Below are 26,528 nucleotides of genomic sequence, written 5' to 3' on the forward strand. Positions count from 1 at the left end.
AGTGTATACACTACCACCATTCATTATCTTACATTGAGAGCATCACAACACACTGTACTTGTCAAATGAGTGAACTAGATCAAAATAACAGAGGACATTCTATGAAATTCGTATGTGCCAGAGGAATCTGCTAGTTATGCTGGCCTGGGTTCTTCCCACACCCATAGGATGGCAAAACTTTCTTCTAGTTCCAATTCACTCTTTTCCTGCCCTCACAACCCACGGCCTGCGGCAGCACTAACATAGGACCCTCCTTCCCACTCAAGTGGTTCCATTGACTGTTTCTTAAAATTGAAACTGCTGAACTTGAACGTGACTCTCCACACTGAGCTTGTCTCTCCGTCCAGACTTACCTCCCGTGGTCCCCCTGCACAAATCCCTCATTCAGATGGCTTCCTCATGGTCTCCTCCACCCCAGCCTTTTCTCTGGTTTCCTTGGTCCATACTGTTCCTTTTAACTGGCATGTGCTCTGCCCCTTGCTGCTGATTAAAATTCTGTACCTTTTTCAAGGCCCAGCTCGGATGCCAATCCACCTGTCTCGGCTTCCACCCGACTGTGTGTTGAGGACAGACACCACACTCATTCCTGTCTCCCCCAGGCCACGACAGTAGTGAGTGCCAGCCAGTAACTGTTGGCCAGATTTCAACCAGAGAAAGGTAGACATTCTGTTCTGAAGAAGGGAAGGCCACTGCATTTAGAATTTTATTGCAGATAATACATGAAGTGGATAATTAAGGTTTGATAACATGTAATTGCCTATAAAGACCTTGGTGACCAGTGCCTGCCACCCTCATCCAGATGAACAGTCTCAGATGGCTCCAATGCTCCACACATACATTAACACCCACGCAGGACAAATCCATCTCCTGATGGCACTCAGCTCTGACCGGGCGCCTGGGTGCCCTGCAGAGGGTCTCCGCCAGCTCTGGAGGCCGATCTCAGTCCACATCCACCCTCCTGCTTGTCTTTATGGCAGAATTTATTCGCTTTTTCCTCAGCCTTTCCCGATTCATGTTTTCTATCCTGCAAACAAAAAGACCACAGTTAGGCCCAGATGCCTGATCAGTGCTGTCAAAGTGGTGAGAAGGGCGGGTGGTTCAGCGGGAAGCAGAGCAGCCAACTCAGCAGGTGCCCGTCCAGAGCCTCCACTCCGGGCAGCCTCCTCCCGTTCCCGGGCTTTCCCACCTCTCTGCTGGGAGGGCGTGGACCTGCCCCTGCCCGTCCTCCCTGTGCCACCCCTCACAACTCAGGCGGAAGAAGCTTGGGGCGTTTTTTGGGCACCTGATTCTCCGGAGTACAGCATCTTCTTTCGATGGCTCTTTGGGCATCTGGCTGGCTTCAGCGATCATGTCTCGAACTTTCTGCAGGCAATCTGCCAGATTTCGGAGCTGATAGCGGCTGCATTCAGAGGTGAGGATCAACTCTCCCAACCTGTTGATCTTATTTTTATGCTGCAGGAAACCAAGGCAAAACCAGAGTTCTACAGAGTAAAGGTCTGAAAGTGACTGAGGGATTAGGAAACAGATAGGGGCCCTGGCCGGTTTGGCTCAGCGGTTAGGGCGTCGGCCCACGGACCAGAGTCCCAGGTGTGGTTCCCACTAAGGGAATGTACCTCGGTTGCAGTTTGTCCCTGGCCCGGGTCCCGTGGGTGGCAACCACTTGGTGTGTCTCTCTCACATCAATGTTTCTTTCTCTCTCTTCCCCGCCTCTCTCCCTCCCACTCTATCTGAAGATAAATGCAAAAATGTCCTTGGTGAAGATAAGAAAAAAGAAAGAAAAAAAGAAACAGAGAGGGGCCGGTGGTTACCGTGATGGCTATCTTCTGCCGCACGGGCTCTGCGATCCAGTCAGCGGTTGCCAAGTGGAACCGGATTTCGGCCTTGGAATTCACTGGAAAGAGAGACAAGGAGGCACAGATTACTGAGACTATAGGTAGGCTGAACAGAGGGCGGCGAGAAACCCGACCAGGTACGTTCTACCCTGCATTAACCTGGGGAGAGAAGCCGAGATGGAATGAGCCTGCAGAGATAGCCAGGCACTTTTGGACAAAAATAAACTTCCAGGGACTAAATGCGCAGTGCTTCTCTGACACTTTATCGGGTTCTGAAAAGAATGGGGGGAGGGGCCCCACAAGAATGAAGGAAACCTGTTCTTGGAGCTGGCTGCCAACTCACTGTGCTTTCCCTTTGTTTACACTCACAGGCCAACCCGCAGCTGAGAGTCTGAGGACCAGCCCACGTTCGAAGGAATAAAGAGGATTATTATAAACTGGCAGTATTTAAGCTTCTGCTTAAAAAAGCCCTTTATTCCCCATGAATGCAAACAGAATCCTCAACTCCGCTTCCAACTAAGTTTTAAAGTGAAAGAAAATGACAAGGTGCCCTGTACCTTTGTTAACGTTCTGGCCTCCAGGACCGCTACTCCGGCAATACGATATTGTCAGGCGATCTGTAAAACAGAACCCACACCAAAGAAATGATGACCTCATGGCAAAATATTGCACATCTCAATGACTTAAAAATTTTTTTTCTTTATTGATTTTAGAGACAGAGAAGGGAGAGGAGAGGGATAGAAACATTGATGAGAGAGAATGATTGGCCACCTCCTGCATGCCCCCTATTGGGGAACGGGCCTACAACCTGGGCTTGTGTCCTGACCGGGAATTGAACTGGTGACCTCTTGGTGCATGGCTCGATGCTCAACTACTGAGCTGCACCAGCTGGGTGTTATTCTATTTTTTTAAAAATATTTTTTCTTGCCCTGGCTGGTTTGGCTCAGCGGTTAGAGCATCGGCCTGTGGTCTGGAGAGACCCGGGTTCGGTTCCTGCTAAGGACATGTACCTCGGTTGCAGTTTGTCCCCAGCCCTGGTTGGTTGTGCGGGTGGCAACCACTCGATGTGTCCCTTTCGCATCGATGTTTCTCTCTCTCTCTGTTCCTCTCTCTCCCTCCCACTCTACCTGAACAAAAAAGGAAAAATGTCCTTGGGTGAGGATGATAAAAAAAAATATATATATATATATATATATATATATATTTTTTTTTTTTCTTCTTCTTCTTCTTCTTGCCCTGGCCGGTTTGGCTCAGCGGTTAGAGTGTCGGCCTGCGGTCCGGAGAGACCCAGGTTCGGTTCCTGCTAAGGGCACGTACCTTGGTTGCAGTTTGTCCCCAGCCTTGGTTTGGTCATGTGGGTGGCAACCACTCGATGTGTCACTTTCATGTCGATGTTTCTCTCTCTCTCTCTCTCTCCCTCCCACTCTATCTGAAGAAAATATTGAAAAATGTCCTCGGGTGAGGATAAAAAAATATATATATATATTTTTTTCTTTATTGATTTTTAGAGAGAGAGATAGAACATCGATTGGCTGCCTCCCGCACGCCCTCCACATGTGCCCTGTCCAGGAATGGAACCAGCGACCTCCTGGTACATGGGTCGATGCTCACCCAGTGAGCCACACGGGCTGGGTCTTTTTTGCTATTCTAAACAATGCTGAAAGGTCTCCACCCTTGCACACCCAAAGACAGTTTCTTTACTTTCACTAGGCTGAAGAGATCTGGAAGGACTATGTGAGGGGTGGGGGAAATGAGTGATTTTATTTATAAAACCAAATTACTTACCTAGAGGAATGTCATTGTTGGCTTGCTTTGCGTCATCCTGTAATGTAATGTGCACAATGTCAAGTAAATATTACCTGCCAGGTGACTCCTCACCAGTCCAGAGCAACCAAAGAAATGACGTAAAGCCATGATGCAAATGTAATACAATTATTTTCAGATTCCCAGCAAAACCCTATCAGAGGATAGAAAAAGCCCCCCAGACGCCAGAGGTACTACCTCAGAAGCGCTCCGCCAGGAAAATGGGACTGATGTCTCCAGCCTTCCCTGCCCCTCGCCTTACGTAGTGTCGGGCACTAGCTCCTGGGAGGGAAGGTGGGAGGGAGGGAAGGCACCAGACTACACAGGCATCAGGGAGACTCCAAAGGGAACCCCCTCTGTCAACCTGGAGTGACAAACCTGGTGGGCCACCGTGTCCTCTCTGCTCACTTAGGAGTGCGCCTGTCTTGAACAGCGACTAGCACATCTGCTGGAGGGTTTGTGTCAAACAGAACTACCTTCTCCGGGATTTCGCACTCCATGTCTCCCCTGTGCTGTTCCTCTAGCAATGGCCTTCAGCCTTCGAGCCTCATGGCCACAGGCCCAGGGCAAAAACTACCCCTCTGAGGCTCTTTAGCCATCCAAGCTCAAAGCTCAAAGTATCCTCACCTGTCCCTTTCCCCACCCCACCCCTTTTCATCTTAGAATTATTTGGTGGGGGGGGGGGTATGGGGGTGCGGATGCTCATCCCTCTCCACCTCTGCAGCACTGAAGACCACGAACCACATCCTCCCCGAAGCACCTTCTTCCCTTTCCTTCTGAATGATCTTGTTTTTCTCTTCCCTCCCTAGAGCTTTCTCACTCTCCTTTGCTTGCTCTTTGCAATCTGTAAACACTGACATGTCCCTGAAATCCTTTCTCTTCTCTATCTTCCTCTTTCCCCAGAACATTTCATCCTTTACATTGATAAAAATATCATGTGTTGGTGACTCCCAACTTTCTGGCTCAAACTCAAACATCTTTCTTCTACTCCAGACCCATAGCCAACTGCCATTCAATGTCACCTCTCATCCCAAACCTCAGAGAGGACTTCCCTTACTCACAATCTGAAGTAGCACCCTAGCACTCTCTATGACAGCACCCTGCTCTATTCGTTACTTCGCAATACCTGATACGTTTTCTCCATTTGCGTACTGTCTGCTCCTTCCACTAGAAGCTGTATCTGCAGTGCTTGAAACAGTGTCTGACACAGTAAATATACAATTATTTTTCTGCTGAATGAAAGAACTTTCTAATCTCAATTAATGGCAACTCAATCCTTCCACTGCTCAAGGCCCCAGACTTCAACTCCTCTCTTATTCTCACTTCTCATAGAAAATCCATTAGCATGCCCTGGCCAGTTTGGCTCAGCAGTTGGAGGGTTGGCCCGTGGACCGGAGAGTCCCGGGTTTGGTTCCCGCTGAGGGCACATGCCTCGGTTGCAGTTGGTCCCCGGCCCCCGGTTGGGGTCGTGTGGGTGGCAACCAGTCAATATTTCTCTCTCTCTCTTCCCCCCTCTCTCCCTCCTGCTCTATCTGAAGATAAATGCAAAAATGTCGTCAGTGCCCTGGCCGGTTTGGCTCAGTGATTGGAGTGTCGGCCTGCGGACCAGAGAGTCCCAGGTTCGCATCCCCGCTAGGGGCACATACCAAAAAAAATGTCCTCGGGTGAGGATACAAAAAAAAGAAGAAGAAAATCCATTAGCAAACCCTACAGGCTTTCCCTTCAGAATAGATCAAGAATCTGAACAATTCTCGTGATTCCTATTGCTTCCACCCTGCTTCTCGGCTCTTGCCTGTGTGGTTGCAATCTCCTAACTGGTCTTGTTCTTCCATCCTACAGTCTACTCTTTATAAGGCTCTATAAGAGTGATCTCTGTAAAACCCAGCTGGATCATTCCACTCCTCTGCCTCAAACCCTCCAACAGGTCCCCATACTGGTCTCCTTGCTGTTCCCTGAAAGTGGAGCATGCTATTGCTAAGGTGGCTGCGCCTATGTTCCCTCCACAGCCTATGTTCCCTCCACAGGGATGCCCATCTCCCCTCTATTCTCATGGCTCTCATGGCTCCCTGCCTTGCTTCTCCAAGGTCCTTCCTCAAATGTCACCTTCTCAGAGGCCTTCCTAGACCATCCCGCTTAAAACTGCAACACTTTCCCCGACCGTAGCACTCCTCTTCCAGGCTTTATTTTCTCCAAAGTCAGTCACCATCTCACATACTCTTGTACTCCTTATTTTACTTACTGCTGTCTCCCTCCATTAGAATCAAAGCTCCACAAACATTAGGATTTCGGTGTTTCGTTCACTAACCTATCCCCATGCCTAGCGCTGTGCACAAAGCATGCTTTCAATACATGTTTGTTGAATGAGTGCATGAAGTCAAAGGGTGTTCTCTTCCAGACCTGTGGGTGGAAACGCCACAGAATCGGCTGGGTCCTCGCTCCCGCTCCGGCGCCAGAGCCTGCACACAGCGGGCGGTCACTAAGTGCACCCCGAGGAAACGAAGGAGAGCCCAGTGTCCTAGGTGTGCTAGGGTTACCAGAGGCGGAGGACAGTGTGACTTACGCGTGCCAGTCTCCTGCCTCTATTGTCCACCCTGCAGGGCCAAGATGCCCACGTTTTCCTTGCGACGAGACTCTGGGCCGTAAGGTTGGGGGACTAATGCGGCAAAGCTGGTGGTCTTTTCGGCGTCACCGCTGGCTCTCCCAGCGCCCGCACCCCACGAGCCTCGGGGGCGCCTAGACCCGCCCAGGGGCCCAGTCCTCGGTTGCTGGGGGCAACCAGCTCCCTTCCGCGGCGCCCCTGCGATCAACCGTGCGCAAGGCAATGGGGCCCGGGCTTCGCCGCGCCACCCAGCGGGGCGAGGAAGCGCCCTCCGTCCCGGCCGGCTCACCGGGACCCTCCAGGCGGTGTCCAAGCCCCGCGACTCCGGGTAGAGCTTGTCCAGGCTGTAGATGCTCTGGAAGTCGGCGCCGTCTACCTGCTTGTGCAGATCCCGGCGCGGGCGGGGCGCGGGCGGTCGGAGCAGCCGGGCGGCGGCTCGGCTCGGGCCCCAGCGCAGGAGCCAGGAGGCCGCCATGTTGGAGTCTCGCGTGGCTTCCGGCGGGCGCCTCCCTCCGGGTCCGCCAGACGGTGCTTCCCTCCGGACTTGGGTTCCGTGCGACTTTCGGCGCCCCCGGCAGAGGCGGAGAGCCGGGCTCCCGGGAGGCGGGCGAGCTTTCGGGGGAGCCTCCTGGTGCGGGAACCCCCAGATCCGTGGTCCCAGACGCACCACTTCTCCCTCTTTCACAGTCTGTCCCCGCCTCCTGGACCCTCCCCCAAATCTCACCCCATCTACGAGGCCTGGCCTAGTTCTAGTTCGTTTGCAGCCCCTTTTCCCTGCCCTACTTATCTTTTATTTCCTTTCACTCATCACTTAATCCTGTTTCATTGCCTGCCTCCCAGCCCGAGTGTAATAAGCCAGGGAGGCGCGAGCCCACTGCGGGATCCCCAGCCCCCAGGACCCGGCACCCCAGGGGTCCTCGGGAAGCCGTGAAGGGCGGATCCGTGGGGATGTGTTTTTGATAGTTGAGCTCAGCTGGAGGTGAGTTTTAGTAACTCCAGGCTCATTCACAAAGCAGCCTGTGAGTAAGACCCCGCCCACGGCTTGTTAAAACCCTGCAGGACAGCCCTGGCCGGTTTGCGCAGCGGTTAGGGCCTCTCGGACCAAGGAGTCGCGGGTTCCATTCCCGTCAAGGGGTCAAGGGCACGTGTTCCTCCCCGCCCCGGTGGGGTCTGCGGGAGGCAACCAGTCCCTGTGGCTCTATCACATTGATGTTTCTCTCCCACTCACTCTATCTGATAATAAGTAGAAAAATATCCTAGGGTGAGGAATAAAAACAAACAAACAAACCCTACAGGACAAATACCAGATGGGAGGAGAGGCAGGCAGGTGCAGAAAGAAATGTCGAAAAAAGTAGACCACGCCCACCCCCACTCCCTTTGTGGGGAAACCTGCAGTTTTGTGGAGCATCATGGCAGTTCCTTCTAGCCAGGAGATCAAGAGGCTGAGGAGGAAGGTAGAGATTCAGCCAGCCAGCCAGGCTAAGCCGATCCCTTTTACAGGGCTGGTAAGACATCAGCTCCAAAACCGAGAGGTTCTAACTCCAAGAAAGGTTCAAAGCAGAACAACCAGTTTGCAAACAGTTCAATGTTGGCTGAGATACTTGGTTGAGAGGCAGTGTGGTAAATGAAAACAGAGCTCAGTGACTGTTAATGATTATCAATAATATTAGTGGTTGTTTTCTTAATGAAGACTTCTATTTTTAGGAAAAGCATAATTGCCCAGAACAATATATCCCCGGGGATGTTGGCTATTTGGAACAGGAGATTGTCATCAAGGCTTTGCCATCTTAGTTCCAGCACTGGTATTGTAACCCAAACTAGGAAGAAGATGGTAATTGGCATATACCTTTTTTTTTTTAAGAGAGAGAGAGAAAGGGAGAGGGAGAGATAGGTAGAATCATCGATTGGCCACCTCCTGCATGCTCCCCACTGAGGATTTGGCCCACAACCTGGGCATGTGCCCTAACCAGGAATTGAACCGGTGACCTCTTGGTGCATGGGTCAACGCTCAACCACTGAGCCACATGGGCCGGGCAACATATGTCTTCCTCAGTTGGAAGGGAGTCTCCTGGATCTCTCCCTGTCTGACTTAGTCTCAAGACCTCAGAGGGAATAGAGGCGTCTCCATGATGACTGCAATACGTTTCTCAGGGGAGCAAAGCCAGGGACTCACCCAGGTCCCTGGCTCTGGGATTATAAATAACAAAGTCAGCACCGTTCCATGGCATCATTGCTTTGAGGCTGGACTCCAGCCCTGTACATGACCCAGAATGATAGGAAAAGGAAACTGGTATCCATGGCCCCAAATAAACACAGCCTGCTCGGGCCATCTGGTGCCCTGGATTCTGGGAGAGGAGGTGGGTAGGGGAGAGAATGAGACAAGTTACCCTGAGGTGGAGAGGGCAGCTGTCAAGCTCTTCACCTGGTGTGGCAGTGAACCACCCGGGATAGAAGCCCTTCTGGGAGAAACAGGCCTGAGAGGTGCTACCTGTTCCCTTAAAAACGTGGGCACTGAAGGCTGAGGCCGGCCTTCTTCCCCTCCTTACTCCTCCATAGGCCGAGCCGGTGCTTCAGGAAGGGGACACTCACAGGGGTGAGGAGATAAGGATCCCAGCCTTCTCTGTGGCCTGGGAGTTGGGGCACCACCCAGACTGGCTCTTAAAACTCCACACTACATGGAAATAGGGGATGTTCGGTATTGTGCAGTGGGATTAGCTCAGGTCTGGGCTTAAATATTTCTCTGTGACTTTGAACTACTAACTTAACCTCTAAGCCTCAGGATCCCCATCAGTAAAAGAAGAGATTTTATAGCTGCCTGTCCGCAGGCAACAAAAGTTACCTGCTACCAAGTCATGCTAAGAGTGGACAGGTTTTTTTGAAGGAACTTCCTTATACCTGCAGAGATCTGATGGCTTTTATCTTTTTCTCTCTGCATCACTGGGGTGGGAAATCCAGTCGAACTAGCTGTATTCCAGACCTCTCCTTCTCCCCTGAGGGGCTGGGCGGGCAGCACAGAGCATGCCCCTGGCTTGGGTGGGCCAAGCTGCCCCCTTCTTCCTGGAAGCTGCCTCCTTCTCTGCCTAGTTACCTGAAAACACCACCAGGCTTTCAGCTCAGGGTCTGCAGGGAGGCACAGGCAGGTCTGTTACCTGGGGTAGTGGGAGGAGGGACCAGTTTCCCTTACCACCGTGTTTGGTCTTGGGGTAGGTTGTCAGTCTGGGAAAGGAGGAGAGGCAGGGGAGAGACCCTGGGAGGCAGCGGAGTAAGGACAAAATGGTGACAGGAAGAAACATATCCACCGGAGATGAAAGGCGAGGGAGAGAAGGGTGGCTGGATACAAGTCACAGCTTCCTTTGCTCCTCGGGTGCAACTGCCCCGGTGTCTCACCCACAGTGTGCTCTCCATCCCACTGGAGACAGGTCCCAGCGGGACAGGGAATCGACAGCCATTTGCATGCTGTGTACTTAAAACCCACATGCTGGTCAGTTGACTTAAAAAGCAGACACTGCCCTGGCTGGTTTGGCTCAGCGGTTAGAGCGTCGGCCTGCGGTCCAGAGAGACCCGGGTTCAGTTCCCGCCAAGGGCACGTACCTCGGTTGCAGTTTGTCCCCGGCCCTGGTTGGTCGTGTGGGTGGCAGCCACTCAATGTGTCCCTTTCACATCGATGTTTCTCTCTCTCTCTCTTCCTCTCTCTCCCTCCCGCTCTATCTGAACAAAAAAATGGAAAAATGTCCTCGGGTAAGGAAAAAACAAAACAAAAAACCAGACACTATATTTGGGGCCCAGTTCTGGGCTCCCCACACTACACTGCCAGGGTCCAAGGGAGATTGCTCCTGCTCCCTCAGGAACAGGATGGAGGGGTGTTGGAGGGAGGTCCCTGAGCCAACCCCTCCAGGGGAAGATTTTGGAAGCTTTTCCTCGTGGATAGGGATCCACAGAGCCAGCAGAATTGTGTGTGGACACGGGAGTGGAGAAGGCAGTGAGAAACTGAGCCCCCAAAGACCCAGGAGCCTTTTCTTTGGCTTCTGAAATCAAAGCTGTTGGCAGGTGTGGGCTGGGAGGAGGGTACTGCAAAATCTGTGCAGCAAGGAGGGTCCACCCAGCATGGGGTGCCCTGCAAGGCAAGAGGGCCCTCGTAGCTGGCATTCAAACATGGCAACTTTCTGGACCTACTGTTCAGAGCTCAACAGCTGCCAGTCGCAGGGGAATGAGGTTCAGGGAGTCCTCTCCCCCCAAAACCGTGTGATGGGAGGCGGACGTGTGAGACACACAGAGACAGGGCCATTTCTGCTTTTAGAATACTGGTGCGTTTTTTATTAAAGAAGAGAATAAAGCATTTGTAAATATATTTCTCTCATGTATACTTCAAATGTGATGCTGGTGGGCTGCTACAGAACCGGGGACGAACAGGCAGGAGCCCTTCCCCCACCCCGATGCACCCCACCCCCTCCACCCTAGATGACACACAGAGGGCTGGGAGCTGCCAGCTCCAAAGGACAAAGGGTTTCAAGATGTGTGGACGAAGGACCAGCCGACAGCTCTCATCACAGTGCCTCCTGGGGAGTAGGGTGGCACCTCTGGGGAGGTCGGGCATACTTAGTAAGAAAACCCCTTTACCCCTTAGAAACAAGTAAGGCATGAAGGTTCCCACCGGGCTCCCAGCACAGAGGCCAGGGCCACGTCTTCACCAGCTGTATGGCTCCTCTGATCTCTCCAGTCTCAGGATGGGTGGCAGGAACAGGAAGCCCTGAAGAATTGCTCAGGGCAAGCTGGGGATCTGGGCATCTCTTACTTGAAGTTGGACTTTCTGAAACCTTAACAAAAGATTAAAACCCTGACCCAGCTGGGTTCTCAAGAGTCCTTACAAAGGCAGGACGTTAAAAGCAGGCATGTTATGGGAGGAAGGAGACATGCTCTCCATCCATCTGTCCCATTTCAATACTGTTCATTGTGGGGTGAACGTCCTGGGCTGTCCCCAGTGAAGGGGGGCAGGGGTGGACGCTGGGACCACTGGCTTGTTGCACGTGCCCAGGACATTCTGGGGGCAGCAGGCATGGCCTGTGGGGGGTCAGCCTGTGGGGAGCATGGGAGTGAATGAGACACGTTATGGTCCCTGAGGTGGGGGCAGTCAGAGGCCAAACTCAATGAGTTGTGGGCGGCGTGCAGAGAATGGGAGGCACCCCACCACCCAGACCCCTGGAAGGCTTAATGCCCAGAGGGCATTTCCAGGGCTGGAACCCAAGGAGGCTGGCTCTGAGGGAAACCGGGTGCACCGCTCAGGTATGGCTGCAGGGGGGCTGTTCCCCTCTGGTTGGCTACAGATCTGCAGGGGGCTGCGGCCTGGGAGAAGGCCACCCTCACCAGGGCTGGAGTAGGGGGCACTCGAGGCCAGGCTGAGGCTTTCTGCACTGCATGGCAGGGCCATCTCTGACCTGGGCAGGACCCTGGGGGTAGGACAGCTGGTGCTAAGGAAATGACAGCATGTCACAGCTGGGGAGAAGCAGTGAGTGGTCGCGGAGACCCCAGGAATCTGCCACAGCTGGCTCTGGGGTCCCCCTTCAAGTGTTTCCAGTTGTGGCAAGGGGTCTGGGGGGCCTTACATTGCAAATCTCTCAAACCCCCCATCCCCAAACTTTGGGGAAAAAAAGCCAGCTGGTCCAGAAAGACTTTTAGAAGCCTGGCCACAAATCTGGGGTCAGAAAGCTGGGGGAGCTGGGAATCCCCAGGGAAGTGGGGACGTTTGGCTTTGAAACTCTTAGCTGGGCCCTGGGCTGACACAGGGTGGTGGAGGGTCCGGGGAGGCCAGGCATGTTGACATGGTGACCGGCTCCCACATCAGCAGGGAACAAGCTGTCCCCCGTCTCCTGGGGCAGAGAGCGGCCTCCACTGGAATATATTGCTGCTACAAGCCTCCCTCACTCACCACACGCAGCACAGCCCAGGCGTGAGGGACCCATGGCCTGACCTCGGGGAGGTTGCAGGCCAGCACAGGGTCACTTGCTGCTGTGGGTCTTGACCTTGGTGGCATTGATGTCAGCCTTGGTCTTCTGGATCCTGGAGAAGATCTCCTTGAAGAGCGCCTTGTACTCGGGCTGGCTCTGCTCCAGCCGCTTGTCCACGGCCTCCACGTGCTGGCTCAGGCTCTTCTCACCCGCCTTGGCGTCCCCCTGGCTCTCCTCACTCCCCCGCAGGTCCCTCCACGAGCTGTCCCGGGAGATGGGCCGCGAGGTCTGCACGCCAGCATGCCGCACCCCAGCCCGGTGCTGCCGGCACTTGCTCAGCAGCTCCTCGTACTTCTCGAGCAGCGCGTGGTACTGCTCGTCCACCTCCCGCAGGATGGACATGCCCCGCTTGCGCACGCTGTTGGCGTGCAGCGTGAGGTTGCCTGCGTGCCGGCTGGCCGAGTCTTTGGCCACGATGGCGTTGAGCTCCGTGTCGCTGCAGCTCTTGCGCACAGCATGGCCGGGGGAGGTGGCTGGGGAGGAGACACCGTCCTGGGCGCCAAACTCCTCCCCGCTGCCTGGCTGGGGGTCATCGGCCTCGGGGGCCTGGGTGAGGGGTGCCAGCAGGGCCTCGGCCAGGTGGTCCTCCCGGTCCAGCAGGTAAGTCTTCGCCTGCTTCATCTGCTGCAGCTCCAGCAGCTCGGCCTCCAGCTCCTGCACGCGAAGGCGACAGCCCTCCATCTCGCAGAGCTGCTGCTCCAGCTCCGAGTACTCCTGGAGCACCGCGGCGAACTCGCGCTCCGCCCGCTCCTTGCGCTGCCGCTCCTGGCTCACCTGCGAACGCAGCACCCCCACCAACGTCTGCAGCCGCTCGTTCTCCTGCTCCAGCGGCCTGGGGCCCAGCTCCAGGGAGGAACTGTGCAGGCGGAAGGCATCTTCACACCTGGGGGAGGGGGCAGGTGGGCAGAGGGCTTTGGTCAAGGGCAAGGCCTGGGAGCCCAGCCCTGGACACTTACACCTTCCTAGTCCACTGGGCTGCATATTCTGTTTGTCCCTCCAGATCCACTCTGGGCAGGTCTCCCTCTGCCCTATGCCCTGGAATGCTGACCTCAATGGACTGCTTCAGCCGGGTTACCTGGCTCTCTCCTGGGCTCAGTCAAAGGGAGGGATGGGCTGGAGGCTGGAAGGTGGGAGTGGACAGAGGTGGGAATGTCTTCCCAGGCCTCTTCCTGGTCAGTGCAGGCCAGGCAGCACCCTCCATGCCTTCTGGGTTCCAGTGATCTCCCTGCCCCGGCCCCCTTTAGACCCAGGGTAACAGCTCCTCAGTGTCACAACCCTGGGGCTGCAGTCTCCATCCCCACTTCCAGTTTTCCTGTACCTTGTCCATACTTCATGAATCGCCCCTCAACTACTCTGTGTGAGGCACTGTCTCTTGCCAGGACCCACACCGAAACACACACTAAATACACCATGTGTATTCTTACACTGACGAGTCACTCCACTGAGAAGGTTTAGTGGGGACTGAGAGGTGTGTTGGTTAACCCCTCCTGGGTCAGGGTTCCGGCTTACTACTAAGCAGGTGCTCTTGGAAAGACACATATCCTCTGGGGTTCAATGTCCTCATCTGAGTAGTGAAGATGATAAAACACACCTCATGGTACTGTCAATATTATTAAGCCACTTAGCAGAGTCACGGGCACACGGCCAGGGCTCAGTAAATGCCAGCTGCTGACTATTGTTAGCAACAGGGCCAGTCTTGCCAATAGCCCGGACGTTGCACCAAGTGCCCTCTCCTTTCTCTCCTGGCTGGCAGTCCTGGGCACTCGGAGACACCGTCCAGGGTCCAGGTGCTCAACCCACGAGTGCGGCCCCACCTACCGGGGACTGGTGCACAGCTCCTTGAGGCAGGGGAAGGTGTGGATGGTGCGCCTGCGTTCCCGCTTCTCCCGGTGCACTCTCAGCTGCTCCAGGTCCCGAAGCTGCTCCACCTGGGCCTGCAGCTCCTCCACCTGGGTCTGCAGATGCTCAATGGTCTCTGTCAGCCTGGGGGGGGGGGGACGACATACATGGGAGAGACTTTAAAGAGATGGGCCAGCCCTCCTCACTGCAGCTCTGGAGAGACATGGGGTTGGGCACAGATGGGTAACCTTGAGCCATGTCTCCTGGTGTTGAGGTCAGATGGGCTCCATGCACCCACCCTCTCCCACGCCACGCTGACCATTTCTCCTCTGCACCACCTCAGTTCCTTGTACACCCTCTATCACTTATCACCCTGCAATGCAATAAGATGTTCCCATGTCTGCCTTCCCTACTGGACTGTGAGCTCCCAGAGGAGACAGTGTCTTTGTATCTCCATTACTGTATCCCAATGACTAAACAGAATCTGGTGCATAGTTGGTGCTTAAAGCGTTGTGGCCTGAATGTTAAACCACCCCAAATCTACAAGGGCAAACTCACTACCATCCCAGGCTGCCAGCCTGGGCTGCTGGGAAGAGCAGGAGCAGGCATCACACCCACTGGTCCCTTTGTCCTCATGCACACCCAGCCCTGGGCCTCTCCTTGCCTGCCCCTCCTCCCCACAGTCCTCCACCCGGCCCTCACCCATGGATCTTCTGCTGGGCAGCCTTACTCTCCAGCACCAGCTTCTGGTTGGTCAGTTCCAGGTCTCGGGCTGTCAGGTCCAGCTGCTCGTACACTTTGGCGTGCTGCTCATTCACATGCCGCAGTGTGTCCAGCTGCTTGGTCAGGTACTGGGGGTTGTAGGGGGTGGTGGGAGAGTGACCTCTCAGAACAGCGTTAGGGAAAATGTCTCTGCCCGGGCCCTCCTCCCACTTCTAGGGAGGTAAAGATGGGGGTAAAGACGGTGGTGCAAGAGGTCTGCCTGGGATAGCTGTGCAGGCCGGGCCTTCTCCTAAGCTGCACCCTTGCTGGGATGGGGAGTGTGTGCAGGGCCCGGGCCCTCACCTCAATCTCCTGCACCTGCTCCTCATTGGTGGCATACATGTGCTGCAGAGACTCCTCCAGCTCCTTGTTCCTCTCCAGCAGTGTCTTCCCCAGCTCTGCGGCCAAGTGCAAGTCTGGAGGGAGGGAGAAACAATGAGCAGTGTGAGAAAGAAGCCAGGGCACCCCCGTTCATGTTCTGGGGTAGGCCTTAGGGACCCCAAGACAACCAGGACCCAGAGGCTGACTAGGGGAGCCTCCAGGCCTGGGAGGGGATGTAAGCCAGGAGCTAAGCCTTTGCATTGGCTGTTGCCTGTGTCTGGGGAGCCTGAAATGTCCTCTCCCCAGACACTCCCAGGACTCATCCCTCTGTGCCTTCAGGTCTGTGCTTAAGTGTCACTTTCTCCAGGAGGCCTTTCCCCAACCATCAATTTTAAATCGCACCCTCCCCCACCCTGCACTCTCTCCCCACTTTTTTTCCTCCTTAGCATGAATCACCATCTAACTTACCAAACAATTCGCTCATTTATCTTGTTCATTTCTCCTGACTAATTGTAAGCTCACAGGGCAGGGATTTTGCCTGTTTCCTTCACTGATAGTCTCAGGACCTAGAACAATACCTGGCACAGAGCAGGTGTATAAATCTTTTCTGAAAGAATGAGTAGAACTGATAAAACACGAGGGCAAAGTGTCTTGGACAATAAGTAAGGAGAGTTCATTTTTCTGGGGACAGCAGGGGCCTCAGCCAGTGGGCAGCCTCCGAGCTTGTGTTGGAGGGTGACTGGGAGCTCGCTGAGAGGTGGGGGAGCAGAGGGGCTTGCTGGGCATTAGAACTGGGTGAAGCTTCAGAGAGCTCTCTGGCCCCTTATTCTATGGATGACAGGCCAGAGAAGGAAGAATGACTTGCCCAAGGTCATCACTTGGGTTATAGGCAGGTTGAAAGCAGAATTCAGGTCTCCTCGCCCCAGCTGGTAGCATTTGGTCCTGGTGACACGTGCCCCTCTCTGAAACCTTCTTTCCCTGAGAAACAAAACCATCCCCCTCTGCCGGCCACCCTGTACCTGAAGGACTGGAACCGCCTCGCCCCTACCCCAGCCCAAGGCACATGAAAACATGTCGGAGAGGCTGGGAGGGGGTCTGGCCTGGTTTTAGGGGGCTGTGTGGCAGGGAGGAGGATGGTTCTATTTGATTCGTTCCACCAAAATGCCATTCAGGAAACCTTGGGTCTTTGTCCCACAATGAGGCCCTCAATCTAGGCTGCCGGTATAAACCCCGACAAAGAGGCTCTGATAGGGCCGAAGTGATGTGGTCCAGGGCTTGTGCTCATACCCCTTTCCCTTTTCAGAAAGACAGGGGTGCTCCAGGCCCCTGCAGGGTGGATGGTCTCCATACGCCCTCCTCAAGTTTCAGAACTGCAGCTGTTTCAGCACTGACAAGCCTGGGGTGGGGTTTTCCTCTGGGAGAGCCGCAGAGAGCAGTGACTCTCAGCAGCTGCGGGTGGGACTGGCCTCACCTCATGGAAGCCAGAGGGGCCGAGGGGCCACCAGGCCTGGATTACCTGGATTAAAGGCCTAGCCATCTGTTAGGAACAAACTGGAGTCTGCTTCCGCACAGAGAGGGGAGGTTTTGTTTTTTGTTTTTAAATTTTTTTTTCCTTATTGATTTTTGGAGAGAGATAGAAACATCGATGAGAACATCGATCGGCCGCCTCCTGCACGCCCCCCACTGGGGATCGGGCCCACAACCTGGGCATGTGCCCTGACTAGGATCGAACTAGCAACCTCTTGGTGCATGGGTCGATGCTCCACCACTGAGCCACACCAGCCGAGCAAGAGGTGAAGTTTTAAAATAGCCAGGGCGCAGCCACCACCAGGCTAGACCTATGCTGGGGGGGCGGGGGGGATGTTGCCAGATGGAACCCAGAGGAGCTCCCTGGATGGAGAGTGCAAAGCTGCTGTCCCAGAGCAAGGCTGCAAGGACAGTAGCCTCCTGGACAAACAAGCTGCTTTCCTAACACCCACGCCAGCCATCAGACAACATACCAACCCAGACAATCTCAGGTAAGAACCTGTAGCCTTGAGCAATTAACCTTCTGATGATGATGCCAAGAAAAACTAGCTTCCTCACACAAACCTAGCGGGGCGAGGACATGGTATGAATTTCTTAACTATAAGTTTGGCGAGTCTGCAAAGTGTGAAGTTAGATGTTAGGGTCATGGAACTGCAGCCCTGTATTATTCCGAGTGCTAGGTGGAAATTCGGGAGCCCAGCAAGACCACCCACACTCAACATTTTCTCCCTTGGAAACTGTCAGGTAGTCTGTAAACAGGCCACTGCTACTGATGTCAACTGCATTGGTGTCAGGAGACAGGCTCTGGATGGCTTGTGTGGATCCCTTGCAGCTTAACCTAGAGTCAAGGGCTCAGAGGTGGAGCGAGGAAGGGTCGTGAACACTGCACTTCCTGCTCGTCCTCCCAGGTGAGCATCTGAGCTGTGTGCCTTCCTATGGCAGGGGGCTGGGCCAGCTGAAGCCACACTAGAAACCAGGGATATGGCCTCGGAAGGCAGTGACTGTGACCTGGACCGCCTAGTGACTCAGGGATGGGGAAGAAGGGAACACACTGGAAGCTCTTTGGGGTGGGGAGAATCTCAGGGACTGTCTCAGGGAAACGATCACAATGCAAGCTCAGCTGCTCAGAGCTGCCAGGAGGGGTCACGGGAGAAGTCTAGAAGCTGCACAGCCAGGGACCGAGTGGAGCCAAATGCTGGGAACGGGACACCAGCTACCTGAGGGCTCCAGGGAGGGTGCAGCTCTGGGGAGCGGAGCGGGAGGGAGGACTGGGAGTGGGAGAATGGGTGAGCTGGCCAAGTCGGAAGCCGGAGGAATAAACAGCCTGTCACAACCAGATCACTGGCCAAGCCAGGGAAGGTACCGAGTCTACTGGCACCTCCCCTGCCGTACCCCGGAGTTTTCTGGGTCTCCTGCAGCAGGCTTCAGCAGTACCACCCCACCCAAGCAGCCGAGGTACTGCCAAGAGCAATGCCCCTGAAGCCTGAGAGGGCATGGCCAGGAGGAGGGGATGTCTTTGAAAAGAAATGCTGAACTCCGCCCTAGCTGGTTTGGCTCAGTGGACCAATGAGTCGCGGGTTCGATTCCAGTCAAGGGCATGTACCTTGGTGGCAGTTCATTCCAGGCCCTGGTCGGGGTTGTGTGGTAGGCAACCAATTGATGTGTCTCTCTCCCGTTGATATTTCTCTCTCTCCCTCCCAATCTATCTGAAGATAAATAGAAAAATATCCTCCAGTGAGGATTTAAAAAAAAAAAATGCTGAATTCCCACTGCCCCTCGCTGGTTGGGGTCTGGGTGGGGCCGCATTGACTCCGGAGCAGCTCCAGAGGTAGGAAAGGGGCAGGGGACAGGCACAGGGAGGAAGAGACAAAGATAAAGGGGGCGGGGGAGGGAGGAGCCCATCTACCACCTGGCAGGGCTGCAAGTGTCCTGCTTACAGCCTACGGGCATGAATGTCAGGAACTCTGTGTCCACACAGTTGGGGTCCAGTCACCCACTGCCACTGCCGTGCCAGAGCTCTTGCCCGAGGCTGAGACTCAAGGTCAGGGGCCCAGGACTTCAAATCTGTGACTCAGCAACCATCTCTCAGCCTGGAAAGAGGTACCCACAGGGCCTGCCAAGGGAGGGGGCAGTGCCAGTGCTTAATAATTAATGGCATTTTCTATTTTTACAGGCACTGTGGCGATGGGCAGAGGGAACACAGTGAGAACTGAGGACCCTGCTCTGGGGACAGAACAGCACCAAGTCAAACAGGATCTCGACGGCCGCTTCGGGAAGTGAAGTCGAGGCCTGCCCTAACGTGGTGGAGGGAGTCCGGGTGGCTGGGCAGACCACTTCCTGGGACACTGAGAGGGACCTAGGGAGCAGCTGTGCAGAGAACTGGGGAATTGGGTGTAGGGAAGAAGGACGCGACAGGCACCTGATCCCCAATGTGACCAGCTTTTGGCAAATATGCCACCATCCAGCTCTCCACGGTGGCCCCACGGGGGCAGTGCCACAGTACCTGTGCATGGGACCCCCAGCACTCTAAGTCCTACTTTCCAGTCATGCAGGGTCTTCCCACATTGCTCTATGCTTTGTACAAGCGTCTCCTCCACCTAGAGTGCCTGCCTGTCCTTCCTCGGCCCAGGGAACTCCTTTTCACCCTCCAGTCAGAGGGGCCTTTGTGTGAACCCTCCTGAGGCTGTCTGCTGCAGCACCCCTGTGGCTCTACCGGCGGGCGTTGCTAGTTTGATCTCCTTTCTGCCTCCTCTGCTGGAATGTGGAGTTCCCCGAGGGCAGAGATCACTGCACTGTACCCATGGCAGCAGACCTTGGTGTTTGGTGGAAAGCTCCAGTTTCTTCTGAGACTGTCTCGTTTCTGGTTTTCCTCCTTGTTCCTGGGCTCTGGGTACTACTGGGGCTAGGACGACCCCTGCAGACCAGCAAGGCCAGAGCAGGGGGCCGACTGGGCCAACCCCCCACCCTGGCCCAGAGCAGGCGCCCAGCCCAGTGGGAATCTGGTCAGCTCTCCCTCTCTGGGAGCAGCACATCTCCCACCCCTTCTCCCTGGCTCCTTCCCCCCACATCTGGGCTGGGCACAGTGCCAGAGACTTCTGGTGCAGGAATGAAATGAGACAGCAACAATGTCAGCATCTGCTCCCGGGAGGCCATCTTCCCAGGCACTCAGCTTCCCACCTCTTTCTAGGCCTGCCTCTTCCACGAAGCCCTCTCACTGCATCCTATCCCCGACACTCGACTGCAGGCCCACCTCCACCTGCCCAGTCCATTTAGTGGCCCAGGGCTGGGACTATTCTCAGTGCCCAGGATAGTGTCTGACACTTAAGTGGAGCCTGATAGGTGTTTGTGGGATGTAGAATTAGGGGGTGGGGGTAGTGCCCAGGGTTGGGGAGGGATTGTCGCAGCCAGTATTGGGCATCTCACTCCAGGGAGGGAAGCTGAGAGTAGAGTCCAGGGCAGAGGATGGCAGGGTGCAGCCCAGCACCCCCAGTCCCACGCTCGTCCTCGGAGGCTCTGATTACCCCACATTCCTCATCACAAGGACTGAGCCTCATCTACCAGCAAATCTGACCACGTGGCGATGTGGGTCAGGGCCAGGAAACAAAGGCTCCAGGATCTGGGTAGATGTCTCCCATGAGGGCAAAGCCAGGCATTGGGGACCGTGGATGGAGCCCCAGAGCAAGAGTGTCAGCACACATGGAACCAGACTTGTGTCCACACCTGCCCGCTTGCTGGGGACTGTGGTCACTTCTCCTGGACATCCCTCCAGCCCTGACCATCCAAGAATGAGGCGCTCTTGGAGAGGAGAGGGTGGATTTGAGTCCACTCTAGCAGGCCTTGGCTCTGACCCTCTTAGGCCTCCTCTTCCTTCCTGTCCTAACAGCCCGCCCCCTACTCTTAGTGATGTCACTTCGGCCACCTCATCACCAGCGTCTAACCCACTTCCAGTCACTCTCTCTGCTCTCAGATGGAGGGGGGAGGTGGCTCCCTCTTTATTCAGGCTTTAATCTGGGCCCTTGCTCAGAATTCCCAAACCTGACCCCCTTCAAACCATGAGCAGTTCGAAAGGGGACAGGGACAGGGAAGGCAAGGGCCAGGGGACTCCTCCCTCGGGAAGGCAGATTGATGACGCCAAATCTCCACTTCTCCCCTGGCAGGGTCCCCGCACCCATACCCCCTCCCTGGTAGAGGGGAAGGTAGTTGGGGAAACTTTCTGAGTCTTAGAGCTCAGGAATTCTGGCAGGGAAGGGTGACACTGGATTTGGGATAAGATAATTCTCCCCCTCCCCCCACACACTCCACCCCTCCTAGCAAAACAACCAAGGAGCCACCGCCCGGCCTCCAAAGAATTCTAGCCAGTACTCAGCCCCCCCCCCCCGACAATATCAGGGGCCCCTGGGCAGTTCCTGCCTCTAAATTGGGGTGGGCGAGCTGGGTGAAGTATGCCCCTGTCCTTCGGGGAAAGAGGGAGACCATTCCCCGACTTTCCCAGGTCTTCGCGGGCCCGGTCTTCCCCGGCAGCGCACCCCTTCTGTCCACGTCCCCATTCTCCACACGGAGTCCGGGTTGCGGGGTCCAGCCCAGCTCTTCCGGGGGTGACACCGCCCAACAATGGAGAAGCGGACAGAGGTCGCGGGGCGCACCTCGCTTTCCTGGCCCTCTCCTCCGTGCTCACCCTGCTCCAGGTCCTGCTGGTCGTACCAGGGCTCCTCATCCTCCGCGGAGAAGTCCTCCATCCCGGCAGCCCTCCGCATGGCCCCGCGGGCGGCGGGCGGGTGCTGCGGCGACGCGGCTCAGGGCCGGGGTGCGGGGCCCGGGACAATGCGGCGGAGGCGGGCCGGGTCTCCCGTGCCGCGGACTCCGGCTGCAGCGCCCCCGCCCGCGCTGTGCCCCTTCGCCATCGGCCGCTGACCCGGCGCCCACAGGGGGCGGACGCGCCGCGGCGGTCTGGCCCGGCCGGGGTCCTGCGGAGCCGGGAGCACCGAGCCGCGGCGGCACAAAGGGTAGAGGGGAGGGGAAGGCGGGCGGTTAGGCGACAAGGAGGGCCCGGGCCCGCAGGCAGGTCTGGGGCACTACGAGTGCGCGGGTGCTACGGCGGACGCCTCTTGCCCAGCTCCAGCCCGCGCTGCCCCCGGCTCGCCCAGCGACACCCGGTGCCGCGACTGCATCTTGGCCGGGTTTGCCCGGCGCCTCCCCAACAGCCCAGAGCTTCCCCAACCGCCCGCTCCACGGGGTGGGGCCGACCACCGCCGGCCAATCAGAAGATGTATGCAAAGCTAGAGGCGGGGCTGAGGGCGGGATCTCCCTGATGCCCGGGTCTGACAGCTGCTAAATCAACCCGCCCCTTCCCTCCATGCTGGGCTCCTTCAGTTTAGGGCTCACTATGTGAAATTATTTTATTTTGTTTGCCTGTTGTGTTTTTCTCCCTCTGGATCTCCTGAAAGCAAGGAACTTATCTTTTGTTCACAGCTGGCTCCTCAGTGCTTGGAACAGGCCGACCTATTGATATCTTCCATGAATGAATGACTTCATTTACAATTACCTTTAAGAAGTTGAATGCTGAAATGCCCGTGGTCAGAAACCTCAGGCCAGGAGTGGTGAGGTTTGAGAGTGTGTTATTTGCATTCTGGGCCTTTCTCTTTAAGTTCCTGTTTTATTCTCCTTGAGATCCATATCCTATATCCTACATTCAATGATACTCATTAAAATCAAACACAGTTTCACCGATTCGTCCTTAAAGGAGTTTTCAGACTCAAGCATTCATGTAATTCATTTTATTAGGACCCACTATGTGCTGGTACTGTTGAAGTACCCTAAGTATATCCAGCTGAAAATATGTGGCAAATATATCCAACAAAGGACTTGTATCCAGAATGCAGAAAGAACACTTTCAAATTCACAAGAAAAAGAAAGACAATGCAGTAGAATAGTGGGTAAAAGACTTTGTTAGAGCCCTGGCCAGTTTGGCTCAGCGGTTAAGAGCCTCGTCCAGTGGACCAAAGAGTCGCGGGGTCAATTCCTGTCGATGGCACGGACCTCGGTTGCAGTTCGTCCCAGGCCCTGGTGGGGTCATGTGGGAGGCAACCAGTCGATGTGGCTTTATCATATTGATGTTTCTCTCTGTCTCTCTCTCCCTCCCTCTCACTCTATCTGATAATAAGTAGAAAAATATCCTCGGGTGAGGAGTAAAAAAATAAATAAATAAAGACTGCTGGAAACTTCACAAGTGACCAAAATGACCCAATAAACATATGACGAGGTGTTCAACTCCTTTAGAAGGATCAACACCTGTAGAGGAAGAAAAGGAAGCACGAAGCCCAGTGGGAAGAGACAATCCAAATGTCCATCAATAGTTGATGAATAGCCCAGCAGGCGTGGCTTAGTGGACTGAGCATTGTCCCATGCACCAAGAGGTCATTGGTTGGATTCCTAACCAGGGCACAATGCTGGGTTTGCAGGATTGATCCCCAGTAGGGGGTGTGCAGGAGGCAGCGGGTCAACGTGTCTCTCATCCATGTTTCTCTCTCTTTCTCTCTCTCCCTTTCTCTTTCTCTAAAATCAATAAAAAACAGCCTGGCTGGTGTGGCTCAGTGGATTGAGCTAAGTCTCAGGGATTGAGGGGTCCGGGTTCGATTCCTGCTCGGGGCACATATCCGGGTTGTGGGCTTGATCCCCAGTAGGGGCGTGAAGGAGACAGCCAGATGTTTCTCTTTCACATCAATGTTTCTCTCTCTCTCTCCCTTCCTCTCGCTCTAAAAAAATCAATAAAAACATTTAAAAAATCAATAAAAACATATTTTAAAAAGTTGATGAATAAAATGTGATGTATTCATGTAATGGAGTATTATAGAGTACAAATAAAATGTTGAGAGAAATACATCAGATACATAGAGTAAGTCCTTGTATTTACCATTGTTTCTGTAGCAGATTATCCCCAATTTAGAGGCTGGAAACAACACAAATGTATTATCTTATGCTTCTGTAGGTTAGAAGTCTTGAGAATATCTCAGTGGCTGAAATCCAGGTGTCTGCAAGGCTGAGTTCCCTCTGGAGGCTCCAGGGGAGAGTCTGTTTCCTTGCCTCTTTCACTTTCTAGAAGCTGCCCACATTCCTTGGCTCGTGGCTCCCTTCCTCCATCATCAAAGCATCAACAGCAGGTTGAGTCCTTCTCATACTGCATCAGTGACCTCTTCTGTCTCCCTCTTCCACTTTCAAAGACCCTTGGGGTTACACTGGGCCTATCTGGATAATAATCCAGCATAATCTCCCCATTTTGAGGTCCTTTACCTAATCACATCTGTAAGATCCCTTTTGCCAAGCAGTGTGACATATTCAAAGATTCTGGAGGTTCAGATATGGACATATTGGGAGATCATGATTCCACTTATATAAGGTTTAAAACGGGCAAAAATGAATCTAATTGGGATAGTATTTGGCCTTGGGGAGTCATGTGGGGAACTCTGGGGGGCTGTGAGTGTTTTATTTCCTGATCTTGATGCTGGTTATACAGGTGTATTCATTAGTGAAAATCAGTGATGGGTACACTTATGTATACACTTCTCTGAATATATGTTATACTTCAATAAAATAGTTTACATAAAAAGAAGAAAAGGGCCCTGGCCGATTTCGCTCAGCGGTTAGCATGTCAGCCTGCGGTCCAGAGAGACCCGGGTTCGGTTCCCGCTAAGGGCTCGTACCTCGGTTGCAGTTTGTCCCCGGCCCTGGTTGGGTTGTGCGGGTGGCGGCCACTCGACGTGTCCCTTTCATGTCGATGTTTCTCTCTCTCCCTCCCACTCTATCTGAACAAAATATCGAAAAATGTCCTCGGGTAAGGATAAAAAAAAAAAAGAAGAAGAAGAAAAGGCCCGGCTGGTGTGGCTCAGTGGCTGAGTGTCGACCCCTGAACCAAGAGATCACTGGTTCCATTCCCAGTCAGGGCACATGCCCAGGTTGTGGGCTCGATCCCCAGTGGGGGGCATGCAGGAGGCGGCCCATCGATATTCTCTTTCATTCATGTCTCTGTCTCTTTCCCTCTCCCTTCCTCTCTCTCTAAAATCGATAAATAAAAATTATTTGTAAAACAAAAAACAAGAAAAAAAATCCTATGGCTGAGACATAGGAGCCTCTGCCCTTGTGTAGCTTTCATTCCAGTGAGGTTAAATGAATATTTATAACAACCCGAAACATGTGCTATGAAGGAAATGAATCGGGTTATGCAACAGGTTAGTGGGGGTGGGAAGGTTTAGATTCAGAGTTCAGGGAAAGCCTCCCTCAGAAGGGGGCATCTGAGCTAATACTTAAGGGATGAGATGGTGCCAGCCATGCCAAGCTCTGGGGGGAGAATGTTTCAGGCAGAGGAGACAGCAAGGTCCAAAGCCCTAAGGTAGAAAGAGCTTGACCGAATATTAGGACCTGACAGAAGCCCACAGTAGCTGGAATGGAGTGGATAGAGCGGCGATGAATTTGGAGTTGGGGGCCGTGGGAAGGAGTTGGGATTTTTCTTCCCCTGGTGGACAAAGAGAACCAATAGAAAGCTTTTCATTTTGTTGGAAAATATAACTGATAATGTTGGAGCATGGATCGGAGGGGAGCAAGAGTGGTAGTAAGAAGATGAGTTTGGAAGTTTCTTCGACAGTCTAGAAGGGAGGTAATGGTGGGATGGACAAGGCTGGTGGCAGTGAAGACGGAGATGGAAAAGATTTTGGGTGTGGAACCAAGATGTGCAGATGAATTGACTGAAGAATCAAGGAGACTTCTGGCTCCAGTAACAGGGTGGTGGTAATGCCATTTATTGAGATGGGGAGAGGATGAGTCTAATGGACAACCAGGTTGTAGGGATGAGTTGCAGAGGGATCTGGTCAGGACCCCAAGCTCACCAAGTTCTCCTCCCCATTGTTTGTCTCTTCATTCTGCAGCTCTGTGTAAATGTAACTACAGGAGTCAGGGCTGCCCCAGGGAGCATAGGAAGCCCCAGAGGAGGGCTGAGGGCCAGGGCCTTGGCAGTGAGGATGCTCGCCGGGTCCCCCTCTTGCCAAGGCAATGAAAGCAGCCCCTACCCTGAAGCTTCACCTCCACCCCTGGAGCTAAGGATGTTTTCACTGATGACTTAGCCCCATGTTTGAAAACATCCAGGTCTTCGGTCATCTCTCAGCCTTTTGCCTGTACCATGCCAGCCACAAGCTCAGCATGGCTTTGCCCTCCTTTCCTGTAGCCACCTTCCCTGTGCCCTAGTCCCTGGCAGGGACGAGCATGCCACCAAAGCTGGATTCTCATTACTGCCCGGGCACTAGGCAGGGTGATTCAGGCTGGACTCCCCTATGCCCCATGAGGTTGGGGTGGGGTGGGGGTGGGCTGAAGCTGGGCAACCAACTGCCAGAATGGTGGAGACTCCCTGACTGCTTCTGCAGGGGATAGAGGGGGCAGGCCCTGGTGACTCAGAGCTGTGGATGGCTGAGGGATGGCGTTCCTGCTGCATGCCAGGCCTGTGCTCAGCCCTTTGCCCAGCTGGGTTCATCGGAACCCCAGGCTCCTTTCCCAGTCCGATCACTCTTTGTGCCTTCAGGGCAGACCTAGTATTTTCTAAACTACTGCATGAGGAGGAAAACCAGATCTGCCTTTGCAGGAGAGAACGCCTTTGCCTCCCTGAGCTACCAGCCAACAAGCCCCGGGCTCCATTTGAGGCCTTGCCTCTAAGCAGAGTCCAGAGCCGTGCCCATGGCTGGGACCTATCCACGACCTGATCTTGGGAACCCCAGAGCCTGGCGCCTCCTCTTTGCGGCAAGCAGACCTGTTTCACGGTGTTCCTTGTCAGGAGCGTCAGAGGCCGCATTCATGGACTCAACG

At 54.4% G+C, this 26,528-nt stretch overlaps 2 protein-coding genes across 2 annotated transcripts; both read right to left on the reverse strand.

The window, feature by feature from the left end:
* Positions 1 to 690: 690 nt before the first annotated feature.
* On the reverse strand, positions 691 to 6,717 carry MRPL58 (mitochondrial ribosomal protein L58). Its single transcript, XM_036268881.1, has 6 exons — positions 6,524 to 6,717; positions 3,618 to 3,654; positions 2,390 to 2,449; positions 1,809 to 1,891; positions 1,283 to 1,452; positions 691 to 1,024 (listed from the first exon to the last, which is right to left on the reverse strand). The coding sequence occupies exons 1-6, from the start codon at positions 6,707 to 6,709 to the stop codon at positions 940 to 942; spliced, it is 621 nt and encodes a 206-aa protein (XP_036124774.1). The 5' UTR covers positions 6,710 to 6,717; the 3' UTR covers positions 691 to 939.
* A 3,976-nt stretch (positions 6,718 to 10,693) lies between these two features.
* CDR2L (cerebellar degeneration related protein 2 like) lies at positions 10,694 to 21,948 on the reverse strand. Its single transcript, XM_036269920.1, has 5 exons — positions 21,361 to 21,948; positions 15,141 to 15,253; positions 14,778 to 14,926; positions 14,055 to 14,219; positions 10,694 to 13,119 (listed from the first exon to the last, which is right to left on the reverse strand). Exons 1-5 carry the CDS (start codon positions 21,437 to 21,439, stop codon positions 12,228 to 12,230), a joined length of 1,398 nt encoding a protein of 465 aa, XP_036125813.1. The 5' UTR covers positions 21,440 to 21,948; the 3' UTR covers positions 10,694 to 12,227.
* Positions 21,949 to 26,528: the final 4,580 nt, after the last annotated feature.

The sequence above is a fragment of the Molossus molossus genome, unplaced genomic scaffold (assembly GCF_014108415.1).
Source record: "Molossus molossus isolate mMolMol1 unplaced genomic scaffold, mMolMol1.p scaffold_m16_p_19, whole genome shotgun sequence".
Taxonomy (NCBI): domain Eukaryota; kingdom Metazoa; phylum Chordata; class Mammalia; order Chiroptera; family Molossidae; genus Molossus; species Molossus molossus.

Bases quoted from the DNA above. Each gene is read 5' to 3' on its own strand.
- MRPL58 (XM_036268881.1), bottom strand. From the start codon at position 6,709: ATGGCGGCCTCCTGGCTCCTGCGCTGGGGCCCGAGCCGAGCCGCCGCC. The intron at 1,892-2,389 runs GTACAGGGCACC...CTCTCTTTCCAG, and splicing joins AGGCCAGAACGTTAACAAAG to TGAATTCCAAGGCCGAAATC. The intron at 1,025-1,282 runs GTGCCCAAAAAA...TTTTGTTTGCAG, and splicing joins GCTGTACTCCGGAGAATCAG to GATAGAAAACATGAATCGGG.
- CDR2L (XM_036269920.1), bottom strand. From the start codon at position 21,439: ATGCGGAGGGCTGCCGGGATGGAGGACTTCTCCGCGGAGGATGAGGAG. The intron at 15,254-21,360 runs GTGAGCACGGAG...CCCTCCCTCCAG, and splicing joins CCAGCAGGACCTGGAGCAGG to ACTTGCACTTGGCCGCAGAG. The intron at 13,120-14,054 runs GTAGGTGGGGCC...CCCCTCCCCCAG, and splicing joins GAGCTGTGCACCAGTCCCCG to GTGTGAAGATGCCTTCCGCC.